The sequence below is a fragment of the Notolepis coatsorum genome (genome assembly GCF_963971535.1).
Source record: "Notolepis coatsorum genome assembly, chromosome: 8".
Taxonomy (NCBI): Eukaryota; Metazoa; Chordata; class Actinopteri; order Aulopiformes; family Paralepididae; genus Notolepis; species Notolepis coatsorum.
Genome location: NC_140172.1, coordinates 154773417 through 154788071, shown reverse-complemented (window position 1 = coordinate 154788071; position 14655 = coordinate 154773417). Strand labels below are relative to the sequence as shown.

The 14655-nt window shown below is 42.5% G+C and overlaps 2 protein-coding genes across 2 annotated transcripts in view; both read left to right on the top strand.

The window, feature by feature from the left end:
• Positions 1-2893: 2893 nt before the first annotated feature.
• Positions 2894-12777, top strand: LOC311233645 (lysine-specific demethylase 2B-like; the record flags this gene model as incomplete). Its single annotated transcript, XM_084320611.1, has 9 exons — positions 2894-3160; positions 3489-3608; positions 5338-5424; positions 6032-6310; positions 6460-6464; positions 6696-7277; positions 10254-10417; positions 11862-12023; positions 12485-12777. 9 exons carry the CDS (start codon positions 2894-2896, stop codon positions 12775-12777), a joined length of 1959 nt encoding a protein of 652 aa, XP_084176737.1.
• Positions 12778-13823: 1046 nt separating this feature from the next.
• The window catches only part of LOC311233644 (zinc-binding protein A33-like), a gene marked incomplete at both ends in the record, with an annotated part of 3117 nt that continues 2285 nt past the window's right edge, over positions 13824-14655 (top strand). The window contains 2 exons of the mRNA XM_084320610.1: positions 13824-13835; positions 14407-14637. Coding sequence (XP_084176736.1) covers positions 13824-13835; positions 14407-14637 — 243 coding nt within the window. The remainder of the gene's footprint in view (positions 13836-14406; positions 14638-14655) is intronic.

The following is a 14655-nucleotide window of genomic DNA, read 5'->3' as shown; positions in this document are numbered from 1 at the left end:
TTTAACCGATATTAATATTGCTGTTCTCTGTATAGAAAACAATTTTTTATGTTAATCAAATAAAGAGCTATTTTCCAAACACTTTTTGTAATTTATTTTCAGAATATTATTTTTGTGTGATTTTTGTGATGTCACAGTATGATGTCATAATAGAACATTCTAGAACATGTCGCAGTATGATGTCATAATAGAACATTCTAGAACATTTGTGATGTCACAGTATGATGTCATAATTAGGGCTGTCAGTTTATCGCGTTAATTAGATAAATTAATTACACAGCAAATTATCGCGTTATGAAAATTAACTCAAAATTAATTACAAAAAATATATATATATTTTTTTATATATATTTTTTTTATCTCATTCATTCCATAATAACGTAGAATACACATTTACAGACTTCAAATTGAGGATTCGTTTGAGGATATATAATAAAAATAATTAAAAAAATAATAAGTAACTATAAAAGTTATATAAAGGTAATAAATAAAGGTTTGAACTTCGTTCGAAGAACCCTGATGAAGTTTGAATCCCAAAAACAGCCTTACCATATTATTTATATTATTAAAATGGAACTCATTAATTGTTGTGATGGCACAGTATGATGTCATAATAGATCATTCTAGAACATTTGTGATGTCACAGTATGATGTCATAATAGAACATTTGTGATGTCACAGTATGATGTCATAATAGAACATTCTAGAACATTTGTGATGTCACAGTATGATGTCATAATAGAACATTCTAGACATTTGTGATGTCACAGTACGATGTCATAATAGAACATTCTAGAACATTTGTGATGTCACAGTATGATGTCATAATAGAACATTCTAGAACATTTGTGATGGCACAGTATGATGTCATAATAGAACATTCTAGAACATTTGTGATGTCACAGTACAATGTCATAATAGAACATTCTAGAACATTTGTGTTCTATATATATTCAACAATTCTCTCTAGAGCTCATTGTGCATCTTGAGACAGGACTGAACTAAACAACACATAGACTGAAACCTGCATTTCTCAACCAAGGTGCCTTGCCTACCGTTTTGCTGTGGAAAGGTGAGTGTCCACAACGGCTAGCTAGCTGTTCTACTTGAATACTGAATGTTAATATTGAATCAGACAATATTGAATACTGAATGTTAATATCAGACCATATTGAATACGGAATGTTAATTCAGGTTGACAGTTGACTGCAAAAGTGTGTGTAATGTCAACAGGGCTGTCAGTTTATCGCGTTAATTAGATAAATTAATTACACAGCAAATTATCGCGTTATGAAAATTAACTCAAAATTAATTACAATTTCTTTTTTATCTCATTCATTCCATAAGAACGTAGAATACACATTTACAGACTTTTTTTTAATATGGTCCATTAAATGTTCTTGGTATCTGATTCTAGGGAAATATATGGATCTCAGGGAATGTATTCCCAGTGTCAGAAATACTGTGTCTGTTACTAGGCTTGAGTAAATTGTAATTAACCAAATGAGAATATCAATAAAAAAAATGTTATCTTTGACTGTGAATAACACCATGCTCAAATTGACCAGACCTGAAAAATCGAAGCAAATTAATAGATGGAAGATGATTAAACGGAAGGTTTTGTAGATACAGTACTGAACTATGATTATAGGCATAAAATGGTTATGCGATTAAAATGCGATTAATTAGATTAATTAATTACAATCCTGTAATTAATTAGATTAATTTTTTTAATCGCCTGACAGCACTAGTCATAATCAAACATTCTAGAACATTTGTGATGTCACAGTATGATGTCATAATCAAACATTCTAGAACATTTGTGATGTCACAGTATGATGTCATAATCGAACATTCTAGAACATTTGTGTTCTATATATTCAACAATTCTCCCAGCATTTCCTGGCATTTTTTCAGACTACAACATGAATCCAGACTGGTTTGACCCTCAAAATGGTCCACCGAAGTCAAACACATGTGGGTAAAGCCCTATTTTTTATAGTGTTTTTTGTCTATTTCAGACGTGTAACATCCATAACGCAAAAATGTTACATCCATAACGGCACTTTTTTGTGATTCATTCCTTGAGAGGAAATGCCAGGTTTTCCTGAATGTGCTTTTTGGGTACCTCAAACCCTTCCCTACAAAGTGATAGTACACATGTTATTCTTTGAAAAAGATATTCACAGAGTTTTCATCATATGTTCAGTGAGTCCGAAAAGCTTGTCCATTTCTGTAACATCCATAACGCTGTGAATTTTGTCACCTATCTCAAAATCCAAAAGGTACAATTATTTTTTACTGCAGGCTCATCTTTATCTCAATAAGTGTAACTAAAATGTGTAAATTATACTTCCAATTCAAATCGATGCCTTGTCAATGTTAAGTTAAGTTTCCAATTGTCTCTGTATGTAACATCCATAACACTGGAATTGCCCAGGAGCTGAAGATGGAACCAGGACAAGAAATGAATGATGGCCTGAGAAGGTTCTTTGTGAGAGTTGTCAGATGCAGGATTAGTTATGACCTATGATTCAGAAACAACCAGGGTAGATTTAATTTGGCCTGGAATCTCCAGGTGCATCTTTTCTACTTAATCATGACCCCTTCTGTAGGTCGTTCCCCCCCCTCCTCTTCAAATAGTCACCACAGGCAAAGGTAAATGTGTTGCCAAGGTAACCCTCCTCTCTGCAGTAACGGCTGCAGCAATGACTTGTGAGATGTTATTATTTTCATGTTTTATTTCCTGGTATTGTGTGACGTGGTGAATTTGAAAACCCCATTTGTGTGGTTAGGTTACATGATGATTTCTGATGTAGAAGCCGACAAAGACTTGAGGCTGTTTTGAGGGAGCAGTTGGACTAAGGAGTTGTGTTTCCGTCAACATAAATGAATGCATTGCTTTACCAAGCTGCACCTTCTCCTTCTCCAGCAGCGGGCAGCCAACCGGCCCAAGCCCAAGATGGGGACGTCTACAACGGCGGTCAAGCTGCCGTCCAACCGCAGCTCGTCCGGCGCCAGGCGCAGGAGGACGCGCTGCCGGAAGTGTGAGGCGTGCCTCCGGACAGAGTGTGCAGAGTGTCACTTCTGCAAGGACATGAAGAAGTTCGGAGGGCCGGGGCGAATGAAGCAGTCCTGCATCATGAGGCAGTGCATCGCGGTGAGTAGGCAGCGGTAACATTACAGAGACAGTTGGTCAGCCATTTGTCCTGTACTAATACATAGGAAATATTTATCAAATAAACAACACGATTACAGTACACGAGACCTCAAAAACCAAAAACTTAGATAAAGAATAGAATAGAAATACTTTATTTATCCTGAGGGAAATTCGGCAATAAAGCACCAGCATTTCAATGACGAGTCTCTGCGTACCTTTTGCTGTCCAATGAAAACTCAAAGACACATTATTACAATCTGTTATGAAGGAAAAAACATGTTTTATTTTATAATATTTTTTTCTGATTGTGTATATTTGATCCTTGCAGCCGGTTCTCCCCCACACAGCGGTGGAGGACACTCTGGAGGAGGAGGAGGAGGACAAGTTCAACGTCATGCTCATGGAATGCTCCATCTGCAATGAGTTTGTGCATCCCAACTGCCTCAAGGTAGGAAAAGACTAGCCGATGCTACCAGAGTCAGGTGATTTTACTTTGTGACTCACCTGTTTATTGTAATGTGACCAGAATGCCAGGTCATCCTACTTACTGTAATGTGCCTGGTCATGCTACTGTCTTGCATGACTCAGAGGGTTGGACAGAAGTCTTAAAACACAACTGGATGAGTCACTGGTGTGGACTTCCTGTTTATGTTACACTAAACCCAACAAATAACTTTTCTTTGCATTTGGAATCGGGCAACCTCTATTGCCTGGCAAGGTTATACCTAGATGAAATCATCTAATAGTAAAGATGGTATGAGTCCTAGTAGTCACATTGCCGATGATATTTTCCTGAACTAAATGCAAAGCAACATGTAAAGTAGCGTACACCCACGTAACCATTCTGTCAAAAAGAAAAAGAACACAACTGCTTCGTCAAACCTGTCTATGTTGTCTATAACGCACAACAGCTTGTGTATAATCTATTTGTTTTATTTCTCACAGTAGTATAGATGGCACACCAACAGAATATTATAGAATAGAAGTACTTTATTGATCCCGAGGGAAATTCAGCACCACAGATCGCTCACAGTAAACATTTAGGTAGTCAAAAATCTAAAGTCACAAATAAGAATAAGGAATAAAAATACAGTCCGGTATATACATTCTCTAATATACAGTAAAATATGTAAAATAAAATTGTCGCAAAAAGTCCATGAAGATATGCCAGAGTTTGTGATGTCACTCTGTGCTCAGTGACTCAGTGAGGCACAGTGATGCATTATAGAGTCTGATGACTGTTGGAATGAAGGACTTCCTGTGCCGTTCAGTGTTGCATCTGGGGAGTCATAGTCTAACACTGAACATGCTCCTTCTATCAGCCAAGTCCATGTATAATGGGTGGGAGGGGTTGTCCATGATGGTGTGGAGCTTAGCGAGGCTCCTCCTCTCTGACACCACCGCCAGAGAGTCTAGCTCCACCCCCACCACGTTACTGGCACAACGACAACATATTATAGATGCCACACCGACAGAGTTAGAAGTTAGAAGTAGTTGTTCTTTTTTTTATCATCTACTTTTTTTCTCACATTTTCTATTTTTCTCCCATCCCAATTTCGTATCGTCCAATTCTACCCTCCCCTGTCTCGAACGCTGTTAGGCCATGCCTCCCACAAGCTGGCTGCAATGTGGACGAAGCCTTACATCACATGTCCCCACCGTCGCATCTTTTCACCTGCACAGCGCGATCGCTCAGCGTCTGGGGTCTGCGTGCGAGGGACACGCCGCCCCCGTTGCTTCCTGATTCTGCTGCGCAGGCGCACCAACCGACCTGTAGGAGTCGCTGTCCACAACGTCCGATCCCCACCCATCAGCTTTCCCACCCCCTAACACTGCCAATTGTGTTAGTATGAACGACCAGCCAAGCTGATAGCAATGCGGAGAGCTGGGCTCGAACCCAGCGTCTCCTGCATTGGTGGCGAGCGCCTTGCCCACTACACCACCTAGGCGCCAGAAGTAGGTGTTCTTAAAAAGTTATTGCGCAATGGGCATGGAGTTTGTTTCCCCTTTCTTTTGTACTTGTTGCAAATAGCTAAATATTCTGTACTCATACAGAAGAAGGTCGTAATAATCACTTTCACTTCCCTCTGCATGATGCTTTGTGACGAGGAAACGGCTGCAGACTCCCGTCTGTCCGTTCCTTTTCTGAAATTCTGGGTTTCTTACAACTTTCTCAGGTGAATGACGGATCGGGAGTGGTGAATGATGAACTTCTTAACTGCTGGGAATGTCCCAAGTGCAACCACGCTGGGAAAACAGGAAAAGTGAGTACCAATAGAAGTGTGTTATGTAGTTATTGCTTTTTAGATTACTCAGCGGCTTAATACATTTGTATGTGATTTGTATTCCTGGAGCAGGAGCGCGCAGCGTTTTTCGTTAAAAGATTACGCACCTTAAAGACTAATATAGACCTTTCTTGATACAGTGTCACAAGCTCATAGGAAGTTGAAAGACAAAATTGGCAAGATGGCAGTGTCCTTGTTGCCTAAAAACACAAGGTGAATACTGTTTAGTAAAAGCAATGAATCGGATCAGTACTTGATATGGTCTGATATGAAAGTTTATGACTTGGCAATGAAAAAAAGTGGTATCGGTCCATGCCTAGAAGAGATACTGTACTGTACTGTACAAATTTTGTTACTAGGTTGCCGTTTCCTGTTTATCTAGGTTCTGCATCACATGATTTTAGTCTTGTCTGTCACAGAGGCAGGAAACGGTTTACAATGTAGTATTGTTCTTGGCACATGGGCACAGTATTTACTTAATCAACCCTTAGGGTACCCCTTGTAGCTCAGTGCAGTCCCTCCCGTCTTGATATAGGCTAAAGGTATAAAGTTGTCTTGCCCCATTTTGTCCCTTTTGGTATCGAAGCAAAAGAGAGGCCCCGGCTTCAAGTACGCCTCCAACCTCCATGGCTCCCTCCTGAGGGAGCAGAAACTTGTGAAGGAGGAGAGCGACCTTCCATCTACAGCCAAGAGGAGACCCGATAGGGAGGAGACACCCAGGTACAGACCAGATGAATCTCTCGACAGACAGCCGCCTCTGCTGTCCCCGTGTGGCCTGCCCAGACCCAGGCCTGAGGACAAGCTGAGGAAGAAGAGGAAGCTCTTCGATGATGATGAGGAAGAGGATCTCTGCATGAGGAAGAAGGTACATTATGTGCTCTGCTCTCTTACTTGCAGTGACTGAAGAATTTTTGCATTATTATTATTATAACATTAGATAGTTTTGAACACAAATGTCTTAGGGATGTCATTAGTCACATTTCTCTTACTTGCCTCTTAAATGTTTTTCCACAGGGGAGGTTGGACGATCCTTTCTTCCCAAAGCTTCTGTATCAAATCATGACGGAAGACTACGACGAAGAGGAGGAGGAGGAGGAGGAGGAGGAGGATGAAGAAGAAGAAAGGGAGTCTCACTTCCGGAGCGCCATAGAGAGGAGGGGACGCTTTGGAGAGGCAGAGGAAGAAGCAGATGACAGAGACTCAAAGACAGAACCTTTTAGTCCTGCTATTAAAATGCCCCTCCTGGACAGCGACCAGTCTCACTGCAGCTCTCCACAGACCGGCCCCAGCAGCGAGGGTGGCAGTGAGACCCAGGAGAAAGGTCCACTCCCCAAAGCTCGCCGCAAACGCCGTTTGCCCAACAAGGAGCTGAGCAAGGAGCTGAGCAAAGCACTGAGCCAGGAGATCCAGAAGACTGAGGAGTGCCTGGCCAACGAGAACCGCCAACCCCTCAAGGTGGAGCTGGAGAGCAAGAACGAGGAGCCCAGGAGGCATTTCCGCAACGGCGGTGACCTGACCCACCTCAGGGCCAAGGAGATGAACGGGACCCCCTGGGAGCTGCGGCACTTCTACACCAGTCAGATCACTCCGCTGGGCTTCAACAGGAGCTCCCCGACCACCCGTCCCGCCCCCCCACGCTCCCTGCCCAAGTGTGTCCAGATGGAGCGCCACGTCATCCGGCCGCCCCCCGTCAGCCCTCCTCCTGACAGAGTGCCCCTGGTGGACGGGAAGACCCACGTCCTGCACAGGGAGGTGTGGATGAAGATCTTTGGGTATCTCGCACACAACGAGCTGTGTGTCTGCATGAGCGTTAGCAAGACCTGGAACAGATGGTGAATATACAGCTAATTTACTCAAGTTGTTTGTTCTGGTTGATGCTCTGTACTGATGATGAACATCAGACATCTTGATAAAGGAACAACTCAAGCATGCTGATGTCTTTCAAGTGAAGACATTATATACATTATAGTGGATGTTTATAATATTCACATTTCCACCATAATGTGAAAAAGTTACAAAACCGGCATGCTGGAGTCTTTCCTTTTCCAGGTTTATTTATAATTATTCATTTGAGTTATCATTATCAAACAACCTAAAACACAACCTAAAACACAATATCCAAAAAATAGAACCTCACACTTTTAAAAGACCTTGCCAGTCTTTTGACATGTTTGTGTGTGAGAGGTGAGAGCTCTTACACGCAAATGAGATTTCTGATTCTGATTCAGACCTGCTATCAATACTAGAATATAAACCTCATTTGGGTGTGAGAAGTCAACGTAATACGTCAGGGCTCCGCTCTGCAAGTTAGTGCCCCATGCGTTGTCTATGCGGTGGTTCCCAACTTTTTCCCAACCTCTATTTTACCATTGTATACACTGACATAACTGACATAACTGACTACCCACATATGGGAGAAAAGTAGCCTACTTCTTTTGAAATATCTTTTATGTATGTGGCTTTTTGGCGCAATAGAGAGAGCACTCACACAATGCCTGGTCTCTTCCAGTCCTGGGAAAACGTTCCCCTAATGTTCTGGGGCCGGTTTGTCACCACAGGTTCCTCTTTCTTATGAGGACCAGCTCCCCGGGTCGACCCACCGTCTCGGGCTGTTTAGTAGTCTGGTGTCACTTCACTTTGCATTGGGTTTCATGCTTTACATTCCACCATTTCTCAACGTCTCGCCGCAAATGACACATTTAGTAAAGATTTTGCCCATTGCCTATAAATATGAAGCCAAACTCAATAGAACTGTCTTGGTATTAATTCCTCTCTTTCTTTTGGGGGAATGCAGCATTCTCTTCTCTCTCACGCTTGGCCATCTTTCCATCAGCCGTTTGTTTTTTGCCGGCTTGCTCGGCTAGTTTAGCTCTCTGAATGCTACTGTTGTTCACGTCTACATGCACCCTTTATCCTAGCAGGTTTTTAGAATTTTTAGAGGTGTATTGATAATATTTCTCCTAAATAAATGAAGGTATAAACTTCTAAAATAAATAATTATATATATATATATATATAAATAAATTATAATTACACCCTTAGACTCGAGAGGGCTTTGCGAAGGTATGCACACCTATGAAAATGTGTTATTACTGGGTGGGACTCGATACAATTCGAATTAATTCATTAATTAATCGAAAATGTATTACATTTTAATCTCATATCAATATTTGATGCGAAAAGCAAAGTTTTTCAATTCAAATACATTTTGTTATACGAGTGAATAAATGCATATACATACGTTTAAGCAGCGAAATCCTGTATTAGCTACTACACAGACCAACAGATCAATGCAATTTTTAACAAAGTGCAGCAATTTTAGGAATAATATATATATATAGGCGGCAGCACAAAGGACCTTTTGTAAACTCAAGCACTTTCGAGGTAAAAGTAAAACGCAGTACTTTCAAGTACATTCCAGAACAGTTGACCATTGAAAAAAATAAAACTCTTGATTGATCTCAATTTCTCTTATTTTATTTTATTCAGACTAAGAAAAGAAGTTATTAGCTATTTATTATACTTTATACTTATAGCACATGCATGGGTCTGGTCTCATTTGAAAGGTAACATTCTTACACAATAAAGAAAAATCATCATGCGATTAAATGCATACATTTTTTTTCTTTTAATTCATTCTGTAGTTAATTAATCGAAATTAATGCGATAAAGTCCCAGCCCTTATTAGCTTATATTTCTTTCCTGCTATGAATGGGAGACGCTTCACTAGAATCTACCTCCATTCCTCTGCATGCGTATGTCCTTCATCTTTGGAATCGCTGGCTGTGACAGCGGTGCACATGAGCCATTAAGTACTCAGAGTCCTGGAGAACTGTTTATAAACCATAGCGGGCCTAGCGGCACAGGGCACACCTGATGATTCACCACATCCACTTCTTCTACAGCTGTGATGGGTCTCTTTTAAATTGTCAGAAGTATTTGTATTTCACTTTTAAAGCAAGTTATACAAATAAATGGAAGGATTCTCTCTTTCCCTTGGAGACTGAAAGTGGGCGTGTGGAATGTGTGATGTGCTTTATGCTCAGACCAGCCATCTTGTTTGGCCAAAATAGCATTGTACATACTTCACCTATAAACACAGCGCTGCTGCTTAGCTAGCACAGTCTTGTTATAATATGATTAAGAGATGTTCTGAAATAATGAAAAAATATTTTGACAAAGATCACTAGATTGATCAACTTGTTGCTAAAGCAATAGCAAACGTTAAATACTTCTAATCGACATACATGAGGCTGTTCTGACAGCATAATATTGATGGAACTAGGGGATTAGCTGGGGGTGAGTTTTTAATGCATTTAAGGTATATCAACTACAATACAAGGTTCACTCTGGCATCTCCATGTTGCAAACTGGAGCCAGAAAGCTGATTACTGGCCAAATGGTCTAACATTTATCCTCCATATTGATTTCAATGGACAATGGTGGAAATGTATTCAAATAAAATACTTGTTGAAATATATTGGCCTGCTTTCAACCTGTGTGCAACAAACTTTCATCCAAATCGGATCGGAACTATAGGAGTTATGGCTGATGTGAACACAAGACACTGACACACACACACACACACACACACACACACACACACACACACACACACAATATGACAAGAATGATTACAAGACCCTGTTGTGCTCTGCACAGCACTGTAGGACTTTTTTTTCAAGGCAAGAATGACTTGGAACCCACATGTCAAACAGACCGGTATCGTCCTTTTATGACCTTTTTAGACATAAAGTATGCGATGAAGTATGGTTTGTCGCTGAACTGTCTTTGTGCTTGGTGGCCAGGTGCTGTGATAAGAGACTTTGGACAAAGATCGACCTGAACCGCTGCTCGTCCATCACTGGGCTCATCCTCAGCGGTGTGATCCGCAGACAGCCGCTCTCACTGGACCTCAGCTGGACCAACATATCCAAGAAACAACTAAGCTGGCTTATAAACAGATTACCAGGTACGCATGCCAAGGGTTTAACCATGGCTACTATTGATGTATGGACAATACATAATGGTAAACAGAATCACATACTGGGCCTTTAACACTTTCAGAGCCGGCCGTGTTTTCCTTTTTACCCCCTTGAATGCCCATCATCCACTTCAATGTTAGCGTTAATATCGCCTAATCTATGTTTTAAATTATGGCCATGTGTCTAATCTGCCCGTCGCTTATCCAATGACTCATTTTCCAGTCAACATTGTCGAAGCGGATTGTTTTTTTTATCGGTTAATTTCCGTTTTATAGCATCTTGAAAAGCCCTTGTTTTCAAGGAAAATAAAAATATTCCATAATAAACGTAATATTCTAGAATACACACAAAAAACGTTCAAATTTGTCGGCCTATTTATTAATCGTTTTCAAATAAACGCTAGATTATCGATAGTATATGTGTACGTATGCACGCTATATAGGCGATCTGATATCTGATCTGATATATTTTCTGATCGCTCGCACAGCCAAACAGCCATATGTCACACATAGGGGAAAAGCTTATATCTCCGTGAAAACAGGTCTGATTATCCTGAGAGTGGTAAAATAGATTCCTTACCTGAGATCAGATGGTATCCAAAAAGATTATTCCAATTCCTGATTGCCATTCCAAAAATCGATCCTTTTATTGATCCAATGCTCTACAATGAATCCGATCGGCTCGGGGTACATGCGGGAGAAGTAAAATGTGGATTCCGGATTTTTTTTCCCCAGTCCATTCCAAAAGGGTGCATTACCATCTGGGAGACGATAGGGGGCGCTTTTTTCCACATCTGAGCTCCTGATGGGGCTGGTTTCCCAACGGTAGACTCGGTTGATGAAATATTAATTCAGATCGCCAATAAAAAAATAAAATGATATTTGTCGTCGTGGGCATTCAGGGGGCGGGCTGATAACACGTGTTATGTCGTCCGTGGCATCCAAAGTGTTAACATATCAATGTGGGGTATGTTGATTCACATACATTGCAGAAGGACAGTAGTTGATCCAAACTGCGTTTAAGGCTATTGGTTACACATAGCAAGAAATATCATTATCAAACAATGAAGGATCTTGCACTCTGAAGGGACGGACACGCGCTTTTGCATCTTAAATTCTTTATTTCATGGAGGCAGATAAAAGACAGATCTCTAGACTCTCGTCTAATTTACTTTCTTAACCCCTTTTTGTAAATTGGGAATATTGATCAGTTTTTACTCCTGTGTAAACAAACCATTTACAGACAGCAAATACAATACAAATGTCCTTGTTGTGTAGTGTTAGTTCTTGTATCAAGAGCTCGGTCAATCAACTTGACAATGATTCCTATTTCTTAGATTTAGTAACATTTGGGTCACTGATTGGGCCTTTAAGAAATTGGCTCTGTTTGTATCGGTCAATTGAGCATGTTATGTTGCGTCATGGCTCTCAGGTCTGCGGGTTCTGTTGCTCTCTGGGTGCTCCTGGGAGGCCGTGTCCGCTCTCTGCACCTCCAGCTGCCCCCCGCTGCGCACCCTGGATGTCCAATGGGTGGAAGGACTCAAAGACGCCCAGATGAGGGACCTGCTCTCTCCCCCAACAGACAACAGACCAGGTAGGAACTGGCCGTGGGACCGCATGATCGGACCAATTAGGAGCACATTAGGAACCCCACCCCCAGTGGATCTAATGATATCCCAGCGATCCGAAGGGATTATTAGATGGTTAGAAACGGGAGGAACTTTATTCTGCTCAATACAAGACTCTTCCTCTTCACCATAAATATTATAAAAAAAAAAAAAAAACTCTAAATAATGACTGGAATGCAACTGCATTTCAAACATTTAATTAGTTGAGTAGAAACAGGTAGAGGCGTTTCAGCTCTCGAAGAGTACACTGATGAAGAGTACACTGATGAAGGCCAAGGGCTGAAACATCTGTCACCGCTTCTACTCTTCAGCTAATTAAAGGCAGTTGTGTTCCAGTTATCATTTTGAGATGAATAGATAAATAAATAAATAGAATCCAAGTGTTCATCTGTGTTAACGCAATGTTCTCCATTCTGTTCTCACTCAGGCCAGATAGACAACCGCTGTAAGCTGCGGCATGTGATGGACCTGCGTCTGGCCGGCCTGGACGTCACGGACACGTCTCTCCGGCTGATAAGCAGGCAGATGCCCTCGCTGTCCAGACTGGACCTGAGCTACTGCAACCACATCAACGACCAGTCGGTCAACCTGCTCACGGCAGCCGGGACCACCACGACCAGGGACTCGCTCACTGACATCAACCTGTCTGGTGAGGAGAACTCTCTCCACTTCCTAGCATCAGTTGGGTCTTCTACTCCTGTGACCAGTCACTGTGTTTGAATGATTTGTATGGACTAGATTCTTTTTGAGAGTCTTGCAATTGTTGTTTTACACACAGTGTATATTTAATGTGCTATGTGTGGGCTTTTCTTGTTTACATATGACTGTTTGTCACTTAGTTGTGACAAACTTCACTATGGAGTTTGGAGCTGAACTTGGCCACACAATCATGTGTGTATAGTGAATACAGCAGGGGGCTCAGGACACAGCCCTGGGGGGACCCGATACTCAGGGTGATGGTTTTGGAGGTCTGACCCCCACACCCTGACCGCCTGGGGCCTTTCGCTCAGAAAGTCCTGTATCCAGGCGCTCAGAGCGGAGCTCAGACCCAGCTCGATCAGCTTGTCCACCAGTCTGGTGGGGACTATGGTGTTGAACGCTGAGCTGTAGTCAATGAACAACAGTCTCACATAGCCCCCCTTCTGGCAGTCTAGGTGAGAGAGGGTGCTGTGCAGTACTTGGGAGACCGCATCGTCGGTGGACCTATTTGGCCTGTATGCAAATTGCATAGGGTCCATATCACTGGGGAGGGAGGCACAAATGTAATCCTTAACCGGCCTCTCAAAACACTTCGTGACCACAGAGGTGAGTGCCACCGGTCTGTAGTCATTCAGACCTGTTGGGGAGGGTTTCTTTGGTACCGGTATTATAGTAGACACCTTGAAGCAGGCAGGGACTACTGACTCCGCCAGGGATAGATTAAATATGGTGGTGAACACAGGGGCTAGCTGGTTAGCACAGGACTTAGGTATACGTCCTGTTATCCTATCTGGGCCAGCAGCCTTCCTGGTGTTCACCCGCATAAATACTCTTCTCACACTGTGTTCCGTCAATGAGAGAGTGCCCCCCCCCCGCGGATGCCCCCCCCCCCCCCCTCCATGACAGCCGGTGCGTCAGTGACGTCGTCAGCCGGTGAGCTAGCGTCGCCACTGTCTGCACCAAACCGTGCCTAAAAGGAGTTAAGCTGGTCCGTGAGAGAGGCATCAGCACTCTCCATTGAGGGGGCGCTGACTTTGTAGTCAGTTATCGTTGTAGTCAATGTCAGCATGAGAGTCAATGTCAGTGTGGGAGTCAATGTCAGCGTGGGAATCAATGTCAGCGTGGGAGTCAATGTCAGCGTGGGAGTCAATGTCAGCGTGGGAGTCAATGTCAGTGTGGGAGTCAATGTCAGTGTGGGAGTCAATGTCAGTGTGGGAGTCAATGTCAGTGTGGGAGTCAATGTCAGTGTGGGAGTCAATGTCAGTGTGGGAGTCCAGGGTGGCCTGGGTGGCAAACGTACTCCAGTCCGTGTGTTGAAACCGGTGCTGCAGCTCAGAGTCCTCAGGGGGGAGACTTGCATCTTTCAAGTGAAATGCATCATGAATGAATGAATGAATGAATTCCATTGCAGAAGAAGCTCCAGGCTCCACTGAAGACCTTACGCGACAAGCTACAGGCCTTTAAAGAAATCAAACAAACATGCGTCCGCACAGCAGAATACTTAAAGGTACAAATATTCAGTGTTAATGATAAATAATTTACTGTACGGTTGTAGCTGCACTCAACCTGCACATTGTAGAAATAAGTGGGCTATTGTACATTTGTAGTCCATTGTGGGAGAGACATGATTTTTAACCCCATAATCTCCAGGTCCAGGCCCTGCACACAGAGAAGCAGATTAAGGAGGAGTTTAAGAAGCTTCACCAGTTTCTCCATGAGGAAAAGGAGGCCAGGCTAGCTGCACTGAATGAGGAAGAGGAGCAGAAGAGCCAGACGATGAAGGAGAAGATTGAGGGGCTGGACAGAGAGATGTCAACCCTTTCAGACACAATCAGAGCCGTAGAGCAGGAGCTGAACGCTGAACGTGTCTCCTTCCTGCAGGTCAGGACTGGTCTCTCT